Genomic DNA, 19,477 nt, shown 5'->3' with positions numbered 1-19,477 from the left:
AAGACATCGTTCTTTGTACTGCGACAATGCGGCCAATCTTTTCCAAACCATAACCACAAAGAGCAGCACTCGGCTGTTCACCGATGATGAAGAACAGGAACCAATTGCAAAGGCGGTGGGCTATCACATGAGATTTACTTACGTTCATATAGGAAACGTGAAAAACGTACACAGCAGCATTTGCTCCAGTGCACTCATATCCTTTGAATGGGATCGTATTCCCTTCGAGAACCCTTTGTAGTTGTTGTACTTTCTCCATCCATGGTGTCAGAAACCAACAAGCGTAAAACCCGAAGACCGTCCGATTTGTACGGAGGACTCGCGACGATAGCCGAGAGCGGATTGCTCATCTCGCCAACATCGGAATGGGATCTAAAGCAGAGGCGCGTTTGGCCACCGGCGCCTTGCCAGGCGTACTGCGAAAACCACTTCCTGCAAGAGTGCCTGGTGTACTATTCACTGGAGATGGAAACAATCGATGAATACGACAAGAAGAAAGGAACGGAGAAGAAGAACAAGGTCTCAGAGAAGGAGACCGAGACCTTACCTACTGCCACTGCTATATCGAGCGCAGCACAGAAGCAGCCTACGCGTGTCCAGCCCAGGCGACGGGCAAAGGGGTCTGCTTCTGCATCCGCCCGGACTGAGACACGGGACAATGGCCCCTCTTCTCCCTCACGCCGACGGACGTATCAGGAGTTCAGCGATGACGAGTATGAAAGGATGGAGAGGCGGCAAGAGCTCTGCCTGGATATCTCGTGGGCCGAGTTCCACGACAAGCTCGAGGCTCTCATCAAACGGGCCAGCAAGAAGTTGAGCCGCAAGAGGAAGTGGTCGCCGCACGTCAGCAAGACGGCCGCCGTGAAGAAGAAGGGAGGATCCCCGCCGGATTCAGCGAGCGCGGACGGAGCAGCTCCTGATGATGCGGACCACTGTTCATTCCAGGGGTTAATCAAGATCGAGTGTAGATACTGCGAGCACCGACCCGAAGTCAACGGCGACGGCAAAGATAACGCGGACGATCCGACGAGGCCGCCGTCACTGCCGCCGAATCGGGGGCCCCGGTCGCCCCGATGCATATACTCCAGGCCGCCGACTTCGGCCCAGACCAGACTTGCACGTTCGGCGGCCTGACGTTCGCCGTGGATGTTTGCTGCGGAGTGGAGTCGATGTTTGTCGTGCTCATTGAGATGAGGAGGTTCGATCTGGAACGGAAAGAGGACGAGGCTCTGGGGAATGGCAGTGGCGTTGACGAATCCGTGTCAAAGTCGCCCACGTATGAGACCAACAGCAAGAGGGCGAAGACGGGAAGGAAACAAGGAAGGCGTGAAGATCTCAGTTGGATACCCGAAGAAGAAGAGTCTGACTGACGACGTTTGGTTGAAACGCACGTTTTTCCAGCCGATTAGAAACCAACTACATCCACCAGATAATCGTAATGAAGTAAATTAACATCAACGCCGATGAACCATGATTGATCATCTACTGATGTATTGCCTAGCGAGGTTTTACCCCCAAGGACTCAAAGTTGCCGAAGTAACCTCGGTGACATTATATACATAGGCTCAAGAAAACCAAGAAACGAAGAGACTACCTCACTACGAGCATTATATTGCTAGGTAGGTTCTGCTTGAACTTATTGTTATAAGATCCTCGCGTCCCACAAGAGATACCAGGCTGTCTCGGGGGTTGTTGCCTTTTACTGTCCCCCATTTGAAATGCGATTTACTATCAATCTTGGCCTACGATGATGTTCGCAAGATTCGAGTTATGTAGAGAGTATGTATGAATTAGGCGACGGGGATCCTATCATTCTTTAAACCAATGAAGTGAAGTTTCTTTGCCAAGTACCAGGACCTCCATGTACGATTTCAAGTGTAGCGCGTCGAACGGGGCCGATATGGTAGGAGATCTGTATGGATGTCGGTGGGCTGGCGCTTGAGCGGCTCCATAGACTGATGCCCGGTGCAGACGATCCAAGCCGTCGGTAACGTGGTCATCATTCCATGATGCTGCCCACGTTCCTAGCCACTGGCAATCAGTCAAAGTCAGCCATATATGCCAGTCACCTTTCCCACTATTACCAACATCAAATTGCACTCATTGGTCTGTCGTACAGGATCAGGATCCGCACTGAAGATCTTTTATTAGACAGATCTGAGATGGATTTTAATCAGGATCTGGGCTTGAACAAGTGTCTGATTCGACGGAAGGGCCTAGAGAGTGCGGCGGGTCGGTATGGTAGTAGGTAGTACGCACGAAGTAGTACATGCGCGTATCGAGAAACACCTGCCAGATGTCAATGTGGCTTGGCGAGGAAGGATCTAGAAATGGCTGGGTCCAACAACTAATCTCCTGTCCGCTGCCGGGCAAGACAAAACGGGGCAGAATGTTGTGCCGGTAGGTCCCCTAACAGGGCCACCCCGGCACTAGAGGTTTACTTACAGGGGCTCGTAGAGAATGATCTCGATAGATCTCGATAACTTCTAGCCGATGTAGACTGCAATGGGTGGTTCCAATTTGTGCACATACTCTGACCATAACATGATTAGGACCCTGTCTGCTCATCGACTGTGATTCTGGACTTCTTGATAGACCGGAGGTACAAGGCGTTTTCGGCTATCTCAGATCCACAGTGCCCAAGATGGCGGAGAATCGGCATCGGGGGTTGCCCTGGATTTTGATCGCAGTGGGCAAATGTCATGCATGAGGATGGATATCAGGTGACGGACAACAAGCCTCCTTTGAGCGTGCCTGCCGAGAATACATGCTGAAAAGGACCCCTCATAAGAGATGAGATGTCCATCTGCTGTAGGCCAAGCCAAGTGCTGCATAAGGAGGCAGAAGAACCGAGGTATGAAAACATATCTTGTGGCCAAGCCAACAAACCACTTTCGTGCTCTCAGAAATCGCATGGAATGAGTAAGATCAATAAGGCTCGGAGTTATTTGGCTCAAGACTCTTGGGCATACGTCAATGGCAACTAGGGAGAAGATGTGCATGCGTCTCACCCACCAGATGACATACTCCGTGTAGCGTGAGGGGGGGGTTCCTGGTATGGGATATCGCTCGCTCATGTGGGATAGGGGCGAATAGTAGTAGTAGAACAGCCGATCTGGCATCTTCATGGTGGGCTCGGCAGTGACATCCCCTCGTTCCAGTTGCCTGGTCTTATTACCTCACGGCGTGACTGATGGCAATAAATGATTGCGCAATGGGCGCTCTCAGAACCTGGGGTAGGGTCTGCAAGGGAACTTCCAAGGTTCTTTCGCGTTGAACGTTGATCCACGAACAAGGTCACGAAAGGCTATGGCGTCACAGCCGAGACGGTAGGGACAAAGAAAAGGGTCTCAGGGTTCAGATGAGAGGCTGAGGTTCACGCAAAAAGGGCGCGCCCAGCAACATCCTTACTGTATGGACGATAGATGAAGTATTGGTAGCGCAAGCGAAGAATGTGGCGGCGGTGTTTGTGCGTGAAACGGATAATCGCAAGCAGCTCCACGATATGCGCTTGACCGTCTCTTTTCCTCTTTGTCCAGGTGGCTAAGTAACCTGGAAGCCAGGTCATAGGCGGTGGTGGGGATGGCTCGGGATCCGCGTGCGGCACTAGGGAGGATACAGCGGCCTTTCAAACAGCCATTACCCATCCAGCAGGCCTGTTAGTGTCAAAGCGGAGATGCTTGAGAGGCCAGGTGTGTGCTAGCAAAGGGACCTGAGACCGGTTGACCACCCCCTCGATTGGGTTGTACGCAGAAATGGTGCATGCATTGTGCACATTTCACGCGAAAAGAGCGCAGCAGTACAGCGTTGCCGGCCAATCAGAGGAGGAGCCCTGCGTGGCGTGGTCCGCCGGAATGCGCTGAGATGGGGTCCCAGGTATGTCCCTATCGCCTATATAAGGGTCCTGTCCAACCCTTCACTCTGCCCGGATCTTTTTTCCAAAACCAACAAGATCATCAATACTCAAGACTCAAGACTCAATCCTCAATCCTCAATACCGACCATCTTCAACGTCTTTCAAGACCTTTACCACCAACCAAACCAACCATCAAAATGAAGGGTGACTGCGGATGCTCCGGCGCTTCCAGCTGTAAGTCCCTCCTCCCTTGACGCAAAAAGCAATACCCCGCTACTGGCTGGCGATTACCCCGCCTATTCCCGGCTTTCACCGGTTTGGGGGTTCAATTCTACCTAACGTAGGAACTTGGACTGACAAAACTCGTCTTCATAGGCAACTGCGGCGCTGACTGCACTTGCTCCGGCTGCGGCAAATAAGCCATCGACAATATGATTGCTTCATTGCATATCAAACCACTTCGAATTCAATCTTTCAACACATTGGGCGGTCACACCACGATGGGTTTACGCTTTATCGGTTACGATGGGACGCTATGACTTCTAGTGGGATTAGGGGCTGGTCTATGTGATAAGGTTATCGGAAAGTTCAAAAAAACAACATCTTGTTACTATTTTGCGCAGGAGAGAGACGACAGGTGGTTGATGCTAGTCACTCCTTGGGATACCCAATACATTTTCTAACTTGAGACCCATTCTGCGTACTTAACTTGCTTACTCTGCTCTTGTCTGCGCTCTTCGTATGCCGGCCTTGAGCCTTGAGGCCTCTTCGTCTGCCTTTCTCCAAGTGACCCAACGTCTGCCATCCAGCTTCACGTTCATTTGCGCAGGTTATGATATCACTCGGTCGCACCGATTTGCTCGTTTCGTAGGACTCGCATATCTTGTTGACCGCCGCAGCCTATGAGGTAGACTGAACCACCACAACCCTTCCAGCCAATGAACGACCGCTTGCATCGACACATGCGCTTCAAGGCTCTTGGAATCATGAGAGACACAAACCAAGAAGCTATCAACCACGCCATGAGCCACAGTTGCGAGCCACACACGTGACAGCCCATAAAACGCTTACTGTATATGCACAGCAGCTCTTGTCCATCCATGTCCCGAGCTGAATTTGCCTTTTTCAACCATGTCGTCGGGACCCATCCACAGCGACTAGACACTCTTCCCACCAATTGCGCTGAGCCAGATATCCGTCATGTATACGAACAACACATAAAACCAGGAACTATCCGAAATTAGGCCCGTTTGCGGGGTTGTTCAGCCCCAGAAATTACTATGATATACGCGAGTATTTATTATATAGAGAGGACGGGGACCCGGGCACCAGACCGTCGGTAGGTCACCTGCAGTGCATTTCTCTAAATCAACTTGCTCGATACAATGTCTAAAGGAACGGTTTTCATCACTGGAGCGACGGGCTTCCTCGGCTCCATCTTCCTTCTCGAGGCCCTCAAGAAGGGCTACTCGGCCCATGTGGTGGTCCGGAGCCAGTCCAAGGGTGAAATCGTCAAGGATTTCGTTGCCAGTCATGGCTTCTCGAACGAGCCCGTCGAGGGCAAGCCTCACTGCACATACTTCACCGTGCCCGACCTGACCCTCCCCGGCGTCCTGGACGAGGCAGTCCGCGGCACCGACTGCGTCCTGCACTGCGCGTCGCCGCTGCCCTTCGCCGAGATCCCGGCGGACCGCCAGCAGGCCGAGATGATTGACCCGGCCATCGCGTGCACCCTGAACTTGCTGGAGAGCGTGCGGACGGCGGGCGGCGCCACCGTGAAGCGTGTCGTCGTGCTCGCGTCCCTGATCGCCTTTGCCAACGCCGAAGTCATGGGCCCGACCTGGGTGCCCGCCGAGGGCCAGGAGGTCCATCCCAACGAGGACACGCTCAACGACTACATCTCGCCCCCCGTTCCCCAACCTGCTCCTCGCGTACTGCGCGGCCAAGACGGCGGCGCTGCGCAGCAGCCTCGACTGGATGAGCAGCAAGCAGGCCGAGGGGACCCCCTCGGCTTCGACCTGGTCAACTTGGCGCCGGCCTACGTCGTGGGCCGCCACCCGCTCGCGCACACGACCGCGGACCTGATGGGGACCAGCAATTCTATGCTGCTGGCCCCCTTGGTGGGCCGGACCTCGGATCCCCAAGGACCCCTCTGCGTGGGCGGAGCCGTGCACGTGGACGACTTGACGGAGATCTGCCTCGAGTCCCTCGACCCGGCCGGCAAGGTGAAGACGCCGGCGTCGGGGCCCGACCGGGGCGTCGCCAACTTCTGCATCAGCGTTGACGTCGTGTGGAACGACGCCAAGAGCTTGGTCGCGGCCAAGTGGCCGGCGCACGTCGAGAGCGGACTGCTGCCCAACCAGGGCGACTTCCCGACTAAGCCGCGGATCAGTTTCGCCTCGCGCAAGACGGAGGAGGCGTTCGGGATCAAGCTCAAGGGGCTCGAGGAGATGGTCGAGGCCATCGTGCCCCAGTACGTGGAGCTGCTACAAAAGACCTAAAAGGGGGTAAACTTGATTCACAGTCAGTCCTTATTAGGTGCTTCGTTGAGCGTCGAATAGCGTGTCTCGTGTTCAAATCTATATACTAGATCGCTTTTACAGACCTATCTTTCTCACAAAACCATGGATGATGCCTACCAGTTTTATCACGTTTACACTTACCTCAAACCCATCTCACCTTGATCATAACGTGAAAAACACCCTGGACAGCTTGGGGGACACCTACCTGCTGCGTTTTCTAAACCTTACCTACGTGACCTAAGGATTCGGATTCGCCGCCGGCCTGGCACTATGACTGAAAATGTGGCCGTCGCCGTCAAATCTGTTGAGCATCTCAAGCTCAATATAGCGGATCAGATACGGGACGTTGCCGAGCTTGCGCAGCAGGTCGAAGACGTCAAACTTGGCCGAGTACCGGGTCTGGCTGCCGAACGGGAAGCGCGGGGCCTCGATGTCGGGGTTCTGCTGCCCACCCTCGCGCACGAGCTCGAAGGCGGGCGGCATCAGCTGGCACAGCGTCGTCCAGTCGCGGTGCGCGGCCTGCGCGAAGACGCCGGCCACGATGAACATCCACGCGCTGATGTCGCCGCAGTGCAGCGTCGCGGGCGCCATCCGCAGGCACACGCTGCGCTTGGGGCCCGGCGGGTCCGCGCCCAGCACGGGCGCGGCGTAGTTGGCCAGGTCCAGGTACCCGTGCGTCGGCGCGCGCGGGTGCGCGCCCACCGACATCATGAGCGCGACGGCCGGCGACGACGCCGCGCGCTGGATCCGGTCGATGACTTCGTGCCGCCGCAGGCGCCACAGGTTCGCGCTCTGGCCCGTCACGTTGCCGTCCCAGTCTGTCGGTTGGCGGCTGAAGAAGGTGTTGGCGGGCGCGACGCCGTTGTGCACAACGGTCGTGCCGCGGGCGACGCGACGGACCTCCGCCTCGTCGTAGATGCCGGGCTCGTCCGGCCCGTTGTTAGCTAGGTCATCTTCTGACTGTGTAGGCTCCGGGCACCGCAGGGACTCCAGCATGGGGTAGGCCGGGAACTTGGACCCGTTCTCGGCGAGGCGGCAGAGCCAGTTGGTCCGGTCTGGGGGCTCGCCCCAGGCGACGCGGCAGCGGCCGTGGGTCGGCTCGGCCGTGGCGGTGTTGGCGAAGAGCGAGGAGAGGTACGGCTCGCACGCGTACCAGAAGCTCGCCATGTTGCGCAGCTGCTGCGTGGAGAAGTGCGTGCCTTTCATCGGTCCCACCTCGACGCGCGTGTTGAAGTATTTCGAGGCGGGACACCACTGAAGCCGGTCCTGCAGCGTGGTGAACATGAGAATCGGCTCCGCATACCAGTCATCCGTCTGAGTCTTCGAGTAGGCCGGGGAGGTGATGGTGAATTTGTACAACCCAACGTCTCGGTTCATCTCGAATGGCGGCTCAGTCGGCGTATAGTAGCCCTGCGGCTCCACGTTCCAGTACCACCGCTCTTGGTCGTCGGTGAGGTCTACGCTCGGGTTGGCGTCCTTGTCCTCCTGCGACGCAGTGTTCCAGGACCACGCAAAGTATGGTCTTCTCTCCCCATTTTGGAGCTGAGCCAATCCGACTTCACCCATACGCTCCTGGATGATCCCCAGCAGCGTGGTTCTCGCGAGGTCCTCCGGGGGGACAAACTCAAATTTTCCACTAACATCCCATCAGGGACGATACCGTATGGCTGTTTACCATTCGCCCAGGTGGTTTGTGCCGACTGCGAACCCGACCAGAGCCAGGCGCAAGGAACCAAGATGTCGATCTGCGCGGAAACCCACAAGCTCTTCTCGTCCTCCGTGTGCGCGAACTTGAGCTCGGGCGGCGGCAGCCGCTCCATGAAGGCCTCGAGGTGCCTCAGCCTCTGGTCCAGGGTTCCGGCGGCCGGGTAGCGGTTCAGCGGGAACGCCTGCGCGAGCCAGTTATCGACCCGTGTCCACGCTGGGTTAGTCATTCGCGGATCTCCGGGAAGCGAGCTCGGGTCTCCGGGAATGGCGGCCCCGTAGCCGCCGTTGGGATCGAGCGGGTTGGCGACGCCGCCCTCGATGTGCTCCGGCTGCGGTGGGTTCGGCCCCATGGTCGTCTGCAGCCCCTGCCACAGCATGATAGGATCGGTGTAGTCAATGGGCGCCAATCGGACAGGCAGTTGCTGTTCAGGGGCGTTGGGGAGGGGCGCATCGGGGTCTGTTCCGTCGGCCATAGTAAAGGTGCCGTCCGGGTTGTCCAGCACTTGCAGAAACCCGCCAGCCCCGCCAACCAACGACCAGCTCTTATCCGGGTTCAGACACATACGACGCCCATATTCGTCGACGCGGATATGGCCAACGGGAAGCCGCTGGCCATTGACATCCACAAAGTTCCCAGGGCCCGACACGCCTCGGTGGAATGCGCCTGTGCCTTCTTCGACCCAGTATCGTCCTTCCGGGCTCCACTCGATCCATCTGCCGCGGGCAGGCCGGGACCTGACCTCTCTGACTTCTTCGTCGACATAATGCCACTGGCTGTCCCTGAGCACCTCGAATCCGTATTGGGAACTCCACGCCCAAATCCCCCTCGACCAAGGCCAAAGTACCATACGGATCTCCCCCAGCGGGCTGAGCAAAGTTATGGTATAGGTAAGGTTGGAATACCCTGTGGCCTAGAGCGGTTTGGTTTGTCGCGAAGCCTGGTGGAGGTTGGACTAGGTCTGGTGGAGGGATACCGGTTTGTTTTGCCATTGTATAGAAAGTGGCGAAATATTGGCCTATTCTTCAGGTAGTTGTTTCTAGTAGTAAAGTGTTGATGGTCTTGGCTGTGACGACTGTGATGCCAAGATGTGTAACTTTCGATCTGGATGAGCCGACCGAGGACTCTTATAGATTTACAGCCAGCTATGAGCGGTTCCTAGATGGGCTTGGATACGACGGCGACACAAAGAGACAGTCCACAAGAGGCTTTTCGGGGAAAAGGGCATGCTGCTCTGCACAATAGCCCTCGGATCCTTTGAGCTCGGATGCACACAAGCCATTGTGTTCTGACGATGAGCTACATGCGCACTAGGTGGACGAAGACAATGGCCTTTCTTCATGGAGTTGGCATTATCGGGCGCTTGTGGAAACATGGAAAGTCTATAGTCTATACTGCAAATAAATATGAGAGAAACATTTACGAGTTGTCGTTGGGTATCATCGCGTGATGTCGGTTGTACTTCATCTTCCACACAAAAAGAGAATAGCAGGCGGTGGCTACTATGATCATCGAGTAGCTGATCAATACAGGGTAAAGGAACTGGTCAGGACGGGAGAATATGGTGGTAGTAACACAGGCGAACAGTTCGAAGAGCTGCTGGCAGGCTACCTCGGTGGTCGAGAGCACGGCGCGCGATTGAGGCGGCGTAGTCTAGAAACTTGCAGTTAGCCAATAAGCGCATATCAAAACAAGTCACCTAGAGTTGTGAGGTGTCCCCCAAGATGATGGATTGTCGGAATGCGAAAGGGGGGACATACGGCTTGTACCATGTACTGTATGGAGAGGTCTGTACCCCAGAGCCCCAACCGCTTGAAGGTGATGCCGAGGGCGAGCGCCAGCCCAACGAATTTCGTGGTGATGCCGTGGGTGATGACAGGCCCGGCGAAGATAGCCAAGCAGACCACCTGCCAGAAGAGGAAGAACAAACCCGCTCGCGCCGGGCCGACCTTGTCCATCATAATCGGCGCCATCCAGGTCCCACCGAGCTCGGACAGGACCGACGCCATTCGCAGCATCGTGACCTCCATCGAGGTAAAGCCGAGGCTAAAGAGATAGCTGATAATCTGACCGCCGAAGTAAAGAACAGTGAAATAGAGAATACAACCTGAAAAGGAAGCGAGAAAGACCGGCGACCTGACATACTCTCGCCACGGTGCTAACGAGAAAAGCACGGGCGCCGCCGGCGTGGGGGCAGATGCGCTCGGTTCAGCCAAAAGAGACTGCGAGAAAGCCAACAGTTCCTTCTCGTCCTCCAGCTTCTCTGTCGTGGACGATGTCGACGACGACGACGACGACGTAGACGATGATGATTTGTGGGCCAACTGCGGCGTCCTGTTGTATACCCGTCTCGTGGCCCAGAACTCGACGGCGATGGAGCACACGTTCCAGATCAGGACCACACACATGGCCAACTGGGACCAGTACGTATCCAAGAAGCCGACGAGCGAGGGCGCGAACAGCTTGCAGCCGAGGTCGACCCGACGGAGCGAGGCGTTGAAATTCTGCCGCCGGAGCCCGTGCGCTTCGGCCACTACGACGACCCAATCCCTTTCCCAAGCCACGAAGTTGGCCATGGCCGCGACCTTCTCGACACAGGCCAGGGCGAAGAACAGGCACAGACAGACGTGCAGTGTCAAGCCATGGGCCTCCGTTAAGGAGTGCTGCATGCGGCGGACCATGAGCATCAGGGCGCAGGACAGCACGACAGAGGCGCGCTGGCAGAAGACGGCCCGGTGCATGGCGCGGAGGCGGTCCTGCCTATCGACAAAGGCGCCGACCCAGGGCCCGAGGAGGACGGCCGCCAGCGACCGGCCGATGCCGTGGATGGAGACATACAGCAGGGTGCCCGGGAAGGTGCCGGCGAGGAAGAGCACCAGACTGAATTCGGAGCTGCGGATGGCCCAGGAGGCGAGAAGCTGGATGAGGTAGACATCCCGCACAACGGGCCCAGGGACGCAGAATCCCGTGGTGCGAGGTGCCATTATGGGAGTGGGATGGTGTGCGAAGACGTGGGAAAGAGATTCCTGAAACCGGTCTTGCAACTTGGCAACAAAGGAAAAGGTGTCCGTGATGTATGTTTGTTGAGTCACGTGACGCTCGGCGGGACCTTTGGGATTCAGGGGCGCTTTCTGCTAGGCTGGACGGACCCTTATTTGGCTCCCGTCAAAGGAGGCTCAATTGTCAAGCGGATATCTTTAATTTACGGCCGCTGGACCCGTAATCTTACAATACGTTGACGTAAGGTCAGTCGATAGGTGCAGCTGCTTGTTTTTCCGCTTTATTGAGGACTGGTGCCAATCAATCAATCAATCAATGTCACCTTGCTTTTTCCCCTCAAGCTTCGCTGCCGTCCGGTGTAGTAAACGGTTCGCCCGTCTGACTCTTCCAGGCCTGGGTCACGTACCTAGCAGCGGCCACCGCGTCTTAGTACAAGCAAGCCCGGCCAGAACTGCACATGACTAAGGGTGAACATACTTTGTGTGGCTGCCGCGCGCAGCAAGCTCTCCTTTGGCGTTTTTGAAAATGACGGAGGTGTACGCGAGCGTCTTTCCCACTGCGTCCATATGAGCATGAGCATGAACATCTCCAATCAATTGGGGCTAGGTAAGGGTTGTCGTACTTTTGTCGCATGAAGCGGTCGCCTGGATCTTATCGCCGACTTTACCTCCACCACTCAAGTAGGTGACTGCGCCTATTTTTAGCGACCGGGGCCGTTACGGAGTATTTGCTATAGACCAGATGTAAAGAACAGAAGAAGTAGGGACTGACTGACCATTGAGGTCCGTCGAGACACCCGTGGCAAACAGGCCCATTGAAGCGACAGCAAGTGAGCCACCAAGATCTACCATGCTGGCGATGGTGCCGCCATGGATGATCTTTAATCGGTTCTTGAGTTATGGAAAGTCAGTACGCAAGCAGGGGACGGCATCTCGCATCGGTCTAGCACTTGCACACCTACCGTGTGGTCCTTGGTGATATCCAGTTCAAAGTCGACTTTGCCGGGTACCGCATTGGTGATTCGGAGCTACCGTCCATTAGCGCCGACCATACCTCGTATTCTACTGAGCGAGCTATGGATCTTACGTGAGGCCCAAACAGTCTGCAGTGATTGATCAGCTTTGGGTACGGAGGGGTGCCGAGCGAGGCGGTGCTGCGTTGTCAATTACCTTGGCTCGAGGCCCGATTCCGACATGAAGCTCTTGAGAACCTATGGGGGATTAGACATGGAAATCAACGGCTGTCAGAGCACGACTATGTGGTGGATCGCGAACATACGGTGCGGACAAAAGGCAGGGGAGGGAGTTTGGGCGCCATGGTGAGCAATAGGAAGAAACTTTAAAATAAGAGGCAACAAGACCCAGAAACCTTGAATCTTTCAGATGATAGTCTATGTCCAGTTGATACTCGTTGGGATAAGAAACATGGAGGAGAAGGGGCAGTCACAATCCTATTCCATGACGGCGATCAGATAAGGAAGGAATCCAGCTGTCCAGTGTCCAGTGTCCAGTCTGCTCAATGGCTAACCGTCGGTGAAGATCCGTGCGCTCCCGCCCTCTCACCGAGACAAACAGCGGGGCTGACTTGGGAAGCTGCAGAAAAATAAAAATGGAACCCACCCAGCTGCTCTCTCAAACAATTTTAGCCGCCAGGAAAAGAAGACGAAGACGATAGGCGTGCATCGCGTATACTCTGGCTCGGTTGCTGTCTGACTCTGACTTGGCCCTGCCATTCCAATGGCGATAGGCACTGAGAAATCCACCTCCAAGTCCGCCCCGTTCGTCGCCGACAAGGACGGCTACACGCGCCTGCATATCGCACCTCTGGACCCCGAACTGACGCGCCTTGTCATATCGTCGGCCGTTCGACCGCTTACCCGCAACATCTCCTACCACACCCTCGAGGCTTTCCCCGAAAGGTGCTACGGCTTCGTCGAGGTGCCCCTAGCCGAAGCGGAGAAGCTGAAGAAAAAGTACAACGGCGCCACCCTGAGAGGCCACAAGATGCGCGTCGAACAAGCCAGGCCGGAGTCCATTCCGCCGCCCACGGGCGTCGTCGCCGATGATGACGCCAAGCCAAAGAAGAGCCACAAGAAGGAGAAGAAAGAGAAGAAGCGGAAGCGAGGCGAGCCTGAGGTGGTGGATGGCGTCGCACTGAGCGATCGCAAGATCAAGCGAGGTTGGACAGTCTCGGAGGGCGAGATGATCAAAGAGAAGAGGAAGGACAAGGACAGGAATAAGAGCGCCAAGGACAAGAAAGAAAAGAAAGACAAGAAGGAGAAGCGAACCGCCGTCAAGTCCAAGTACAGCGACGGCTCCGAATGTCTTTTCAAGCAAAAGCTGCCCGAGCTTCCCAGCGCCAAAAAAGCCTACCGAGGGCGAGGAGGAGGAGGAGGAGAGCTCACACAGGCGGAAGAAGAGAAAAAGCGATCGCGAGGTTGTCGTCCACGAGTTCGAGCGATCGACCAAGTACCCTTCATTCTTGCGATCTACAGTAGACGAGACGAAAAAGTCGGAACCCCTCACATTCGAGGGGGCAAGGGTTGGGTTGACGGCACCGGCAATGTGGTCGAACCGTTGAAGGTCACAAAAGTTCCCGAGTTGCCCAAGCCAAAGTCTCGGTTGCCTAAATCGCCTAAATCAAAGAAGTCGAAGACCCCGCCTGCGCCAACGCCTGCCCCGGAAGAAGACGACGAGACGAGCAGCAGTGGCTCATCTTCGGAGTCTGATGCGGAAGAGGCCCCGAAGCCAACGAAAACCAAAGGATCGAAGCGCACAACGCCCGCCGCTGCCACCGACGAGGATGACACAAGCAGCAGTGAAGGCTCCTCGGACTCCGAGGTCGAGGAACCAACAAAGCCACAGAAGGTAGCCAAAAAACAGGAGGCCAAATCAGAAGTACCCGTACAGGACCAGGAGGATGAGACTAGCAGCAGTGGTTCTTCAGATTCCGACTCCGACTCGGAATCTGACACGGAAGCAAGTCCTTCCAAGGTTCGGACACCTGCCAAAAACCTTCGAATTGAGACCCAGGGTGATAGCAGTCCCGCTTCGGGGACCAAACTCGATTCATCCCGCCCGAAGTCATCCAGTTCAATGACCAGCCTCACGATCAAGATCCCGCCGCCTACCACACCGGCATCAGGCAAGACTGTGCATCCACTCGAGGCTTTGTACAAGCGTAATCAGGGAGAAACCGAGAACGGCGCGGCAGCCGATGCTCAACCTTTCAGCTTCTTCAACAACGATGATGATATTGAGGACGAGGCCGAGGCTGGCCCGCCCGCTCAAATGCCCATGACCCCCGTACAGCAAGCAAGACTTCGAGTTCAGGAATGTTCGGAGCGCGGCGCCGACGCCTGATACTGCCCATCCAAGTCGCTCCTATCTTCCCTGGTCTACCCAAGAGGATGACCTCGCTGAGGAAGATGAGGACGAAGGCGAGGCCGATGGAGAGAATGCAGAAGATGCGGATGGAGATATGGCCATGGCTGGGGCTGCGACAAGTGCTGGCCCGTCGAAGGCCACACCGGCTACCGACTTCCAGAAGTTCTTCTGGGAGAACCGAGGAGATCTGAACCGCAAATGGAAGAAGCGGAGGAAGACGGCGCTCAAGGAGAGGCGAAACCGTGAGAACCGGGCTCGCGCTGCTCGGGCTATCTAATGTAATGATGGAACTATCTGGAGCTTAAAAGGGGCATTTCCTACAGTCACGTGTAGTATTACATATCACATTTCTGGCCGGGGAATTTCACATAAGACATGGAGATGAGGCACAAACGTCATGTATTAACGTTATCGTATCGTGAAGAGCTTCGCGGACCCCCGTACCATCACCATATTACTCCGCCTTTCTGCCCAACCCGTGTCGTGTGCCTTGTGAAGAAATCAAGAAAGAACTCAATCGCAAATGAATAACCACTGACTGCCATTCCTCCCAAATCCGGATCCGTTGTCAACCCAACTCCTCGTCTCGGGCAGAAGTAATGGACTCGAGGTCCCAACCGTGCAGCCTGTGGGAGAACGAGGGAGAGCGTCAGAGGGTGAGAACGGAGATCCGCCCCGAAGGCGGAAGATGGATCCTAAAGAAGGAAAGAAGTTGTGGATGGGAGGAGGATTGTGAAGCGAAAAATGTTGGTTGCTCATTTTGCTCTCGTTGGCGGGCTTTTTTCCCCTTAACGAAAGATATCGAAAGTGCTCGTGTGTTTCTTGTAGTAGTACAATGTCATTAAGATTCGTCTCGCCGCGGTCATAAGCTTCGTCTTTGCGCAAAAGCATGTTTGCAAGGTGAATCGTTCTTCGTCGTCATCTTCGTGAAAACTCCTCGAGCTGCTCTGCAATCGTAGAGTCGAGAGTTCGTGCAGTTACTATGCTTCACTGCTGAGGGTGTTTCAGGCTATCTTCTCTTGGTAGGAAGGATCACTGAAATGTTCGTTTCGTCCTTTGAAACATCCATCGTATGCGGACGAAAAGAAACAGAATGTAAAGAGGCCAGTATGCGTTTCGTGGCCAGGCAATAGGGGACGACGTGCAAGGATGGGGGCAAAGATAAAGATCTCATGGACCAAATCAACGTTGAACTCGTCGTGTGTAAAGTAGGAACCATATCTCGTATAGCTCGTACTGAATGTTGCGGGTTGTTGCTCGACGTTGCCACCCGACGCTGCCCGTTGCGCATGTTTCGCAGGCAATGACAAACTGAAGAAAAAGACAACCAACGCCTGAAATGAAGGGAAAAAGGAAGACAATCGAAAAAGCAGATGAAATGCCAAGGGCGGGTATCTCTTCGTCGTATGCAAGGAAATCAGATGGAAGCTATACGTTTCGTAGAATACGAAAGCCTTCTTTGAAGTACAAGAAACGGGAGTAGGTGAGAATGACGAGAGCGATCAAATGACTCAAGCGAGCATAGGCTCGCCACGCTCTTTGATCGTGGTCATACGTCGGCGACGGCCGGACGTGTCGGTGTAAGTGTTGTCATTGTCCTGGGTGACGCCAGGGTCGACGTAAGCAGGGAAGCGCTCCGTGCTTTTCTGTGAGTCCGGGGTGCCTGACTCAGTGACGATCTGTTGCGGCGGTCGGGGAAGCTCCATCAGGCGTCTGAAGGGATTATTGCTGCGTCCTGCGCGCGGGACTGGGTGGGAACCCAGAGCCTCTTGAGGGCGAGGGGCGCTGTAGGTCGTGGTGTAGGAGGCACCGGCAGCATCTTGGGAGGTCGGAGCTCTCTCGCCATTGTCGGCGTAGGAGCTGATCAGCGAGGCCAGAGTCGAGTTGGTGTCGACGGCGGGGATAGCAGGGAGTTTGGTCTCAGACGACAAGTCAGGAACAGCGACCGAGTGAGGGATTCTAGCAGAAACCAGGTTGTCCGACGACGAAGCCAGTGACTCTACATCCTTGGAATGCTCAGACTGCTGGGGCGAGTGGGAGGACTTAATCTCGCGGGAGAGACCGACGGTGATCATAGGGGTCTCGGTGTTCGTTGACTCGTAAGTTCGCACGGTGTTACCCGACTCCGCGCTATGGGAACGGTTGCGATCCTCAGCTCGGTCCTTATCCTCGGACGGGGCAGCCTCTTGCTGTTGATCACGTCGGGTATCAACTCCTCGGCGACGGGCAATAGAACGGAGGAGGGAGTCACTACGAGCGACGCCGATGGGGGTACCGTTGGTTCGGATGGGAGCAGCAGCAACACGTCTAGCCTCAACTACGCTTTGTGCGCAGAGCGCGGTCCGGACCGACTCGGCGTCGAAAATGCCACTAGCACGCTTGCTTTGGATCGAGTTGGGAGGCGCGGCGAGATTGTTGAGGCCCTGGGCGACGATTCTGCTGCTCTGGCGGATGTGAACTGGCTCAGGGGTCGTGATACTACCCGAGAGACGGAGAGCTCTCTCGTTCTGACCAACAGCAACAGCCTCTGAAGTGCGGCGCTGGGTCATGTCGTCAAGTTCAATGGCGGGGTCGCTGTTGCGGATGCGTGTGGGCGTAGAAATTCTGTGTCTAATGATGTTCTGCAGTTCGATCATTTCTTCCTCTCGCTGGCTGTTACGGTGACTTGTCGCAACACGAGAGGTGCGACGTCGAGCATAGGTGATAGCGACAGCGACCATGGAGGTAAAGCAGAGCCCCACGGATAAGGTCAGCCATACAGCTTCCTGATGCGAGACAACCTTGTTCTCATCACTATGGAGTACCATGCTTGTGATGGCAGACACAGTTGAGAAGGATGTGATACAAACTGCCAAAATAGAGACCGAAAGGGCGATGCCCAAGGAGGTGATAAGAGCTTTGATGGTGTGACAGATAGCGAGACTTGGCATCTTGCAGGTATGCTGGCGCTGAGCCACGGGGGATTGGTCAGGTCGATGGACTTGAACAGTTGCTGGAGTGACTGTCTGAGACGGGAAGGGATTGAAGCTGTTGCGGTTGGAGTCATGGCCACAACCAGCGTCGAATTGCGACTCATCAATAGGCGATGTAACGTTCGGCATCGCGACAGGAAGAGAAGTGCGGTTGTGGATACGACTATCGGTACGAACATCGAGGAGCACGCGGTGTGTTTGGCTCAGGGTGGCCTCAGGGTCAGCGTCGGGACCAGGGTCGACACCACCCATAGGTCCTCCACCGTGCTCGGCGCTAGCGACATGACGGAAATCGTACGGGGCGCTAATTCTGGTCTTGGAGGGCGACTCGGACATGAATGGGAAGAATGATCCGGCGCTGCTGAAGACCTGGGCTCCACGCGAGAACCCGGTGGCCAAGCCGTTCATGATGCGGTTGGTGCTGGTCTCGCGGCGGACAGGCGGGCCAATGGGGGCATCATTGCTGGCAGACTCGGAGCTGATACTTCCCATGGAATTGAAGGATCGCTTCATTCCGAATCGAGTAGGTGGGCGGGCCGGGGAAGCGGCCGGGGAAGCGGCCCGGGAAGGAGCCGTGGAGCGGGAAGGAGCCGGGGAACGGCCCGGGAAAGGAGCCGTGGCCGAATCGTGGGCTCCGGGAATTATGGGTCCACCACGGACTTGGCCCTGGGCAGAAACGGGACGGTGAAACGGGAATTCCGGGATTGGGTGCGAGTTGAGCGCCTGACCGGCAAGGAGCACCGGAGTGCGGTGTCCGGCCTGAGAGGTGTAGCTCCGGCGAGTCTTGGGTCGTTCTAAAGCGGCCGGGCCGAGCGTGGCGTCACTGTTCTCACTGGCCAAAGGCCAGTCTGCCGATTGGGCGGCCATGGTAGCGCCGGATGATGAAGGTGACGGATCACGGGGGCACGGGGCAAGAGGTCTCTCGTTGGATCTCATCTTGCCGGCGTAAGCGGTAGGCATTGTACCAGGTTGGTGGAAAGGGTAGCTTGGTTGACAGTGTTCCGTTCTGGCTTTGTTAGGTTGCGGTGCGGAATGTGTGCGGCAAGTAGCAGTTATTCCGTTACTGATGTTGATTGTTGAATTGTTGGAATAAATGCCGGTTGCACTTGGCACTGAACCTACCAAATATCAGTTCATGCACCGAAAGTGTCAAAATATGAGATGTTGAACAGTTGAAAGTGGTTTCATGGGACAGAAGGAAGATGTATTCGGAAGGTGAGAAAATTGTGAAGATGTGTGTGGGGGGAGATGCCTTTGTGGGGGGAGGGGGTAGCTAATGTCGTCGATGATCGAAAAGGGCGGATTGTGGAAAGGCAAGTAAAGATATGTGTATTGGGGAAGCACCTTTATTTTTGGTATTGGTGGATGTCGACGATGACCGAAAAGGGCGTACTTTGCACTGGACCTACCAAATATTAGTTCATGCACCGAAATTGTCAAAATATGAGGCGTTGAACAATTGAAGGTTGAGATATGCGTATGAAGGAGGATGTGTTCGGAAGGAGGTGAGAGAGTTGTGAAGATGTATGTGAGGGGAGATGCCTTTTGTTGGTGCTGTCTAATGTCGTTGATGACGGAAAAGGGCGAGTTGGGAAGACCGTTTTTGGTATTGTTTGATGTCGTCGATAACTGAAAAGGGCGGATTGGGAAGATGTGCGACATTCGTGAAGATGTGTATCGGGGAGAAATGTGAGGGTATGCATTTATTGATCTAGTTGCACAACAAGATACTTTTCTTTATTATTTTATTATTGACTTTTTATTATTCTTTCTTTATTTTTTCTTTCTGGTGCTGGGTAATGTTGACGATGTCCGAAAGGGGCGTGTTAGGAAAGATGTGAGGAGATGGTGAAGACGTGTATTAGGGGAGGTACATTTATTTGTTTTGGTGCTGGTTGGTGTCATCGATGCTCGAAAGGGGCGTATTGGGAAGATGCAAGTAGGAAGACAGATTGAGCAGAGGCAAAGTGGATGCCCGTAAGGGGCAGAGGATAACGTCAGAAGGAGAGTGTGGTTGGGAGAATGAGGGTTAGAGA

General features: G+C 55.3%; 6 protein-coding genes across 6 annotated transcripts; 3 read left to right on the top strand and 3 right to left on the bottom strand.

Moving 5' to 3' along the window:
* Nucleotides 1-261: 261 nt before the first annotated feature.
* PG997_006610 (uncharacterized protein) lies at nt 262-1,370 on the top strand (the record flags this gene model as incomplete). Its single annotated transcript, XM_066810925.1, has 2 exons — nt 262-990; nt 1,032-1,370. The coding sequence occupies 2 exons, from the start codon at nt 262-264 to the stop codon at nt 1,368-1,370; spliced, it is 1,068 nt and encodes a 355-aa protein (XP_066669848.1).
* Nucleotides 1,371-5,241: 3,871 nt separating this feature from the next.
* PG997_006609 (uncharacterized protein) lies at nt 5,242-6,357 on the top strand (the record flags this gene model as incomplete). The annotated part of the gene is made up of 1 exon (XM_066810924.1): nt 5,242-6,357. The coding sequence occupies one exon, from the start codon at nt 5,242-5,244 to the stop codon at nt 6,355-6,357; it is 1,116 nt and encodes a 371-aa protein (XP_066669847.1).
* A 258-nt stretch (nt 6,358-6,615) lies between these two features.
* On the bottom strand, nt 6,616-11,067 carry PG997_006608 (uncharacterized protein; the record flags this gene model as incomplete). Its single annotated transcript, XM_066810923.1, has 4 exons — nt 6,616-7,950; nt 8,016-8,952; nt 9,507-9,736; nt 9,844-11,067. The coding sequence occupies 4 exons, from the start codon at nt 11,065-11,067 to the stop codon at nt 6,616-6,618; spliced, it is 3,726 nt and encodes a 1,241-aa protein (XP_066669846.1).
* Nucleotides 11,068-11,419: 352 nt separating this feature from the next.
* On the bottom strand, nt 11,420-12,400 carry PG997_006607 (uncharacterized protein; the record flags this gene model as incomplete). Its single annotated transcript, XM_066810922.1, has 8 exons — nt 11,420-11,489; nt 11,561-11,639; nt 11,706-11,771; nt 11,859-11,973; nt 12,045-12,110; nt 12,170-12,185; nt 12,253-12,293; nt 12,362-12,400. 8 exons carry the CDS (start codon nt 12,398-12,400, stop codon nt 11,420-11,422), a joined length of 492 nt encoding a protein of 163 aa, XP_066669845.1.
* A 419-nt stretch (nt 12,401-12,819) lies between these two features.
* On the top strand, nt 12,820-14,746 carry PG997_006606 (uncharacterized protein; the record flags this gene model as incomplete). Its single annotated transcript, XM_066810921.1, is given in 2 exon segments — nt 12,820-14,388; nt 14,399-14,746. 2 exon segments carry the CDS (start codon nt 12,820-12,822, stop codon nt 14,744-14,746), a joined length of 1,917 nt encoding a protein of 638 aa, XP_066669844.1.
* Nucleotides 14,747-15,980: 1,234 nt separating this feature from the next.
* Nucleotides 15,981-18,401, bottom strand: PG997_006605 (uncharacterized protein; the record flags this gene model as incomplete). Its single annotated transcript, XM_066810920.1, has 1 exon — nt 15,981-18,401. One exon carries the CDS (start codon nt 18,399-18,401, stop codon nt 15,981-15,983), a length of 2,421 nt encoding a protein of 806 aa, XP_066669843.1.
* Nucleotides 18,402-19,477: the final 1,076 nt, after the last annotated feature.

Source organism: Apiospora hydei (assembly GCF_038363865.1).
Source record: "Apiospora hydei strain CBS 114990 chromosome Unknown utg000005l_segment0_segment0, whole genome shotgun sequence".
In the NCBI taxonomy this organism is placed as follows: Eukaryota; Fungi; Ascomycota; class Sordariomycetes; order Amphisphaeriales; family Apiosporaceae; genus Apiospora; species Apiospora hydei.
The sequence above is the reverse complement of the archived record's forward strand: the minus strand, read 5'-3'. Positions and strand labels throughout refer to the sequence as shown.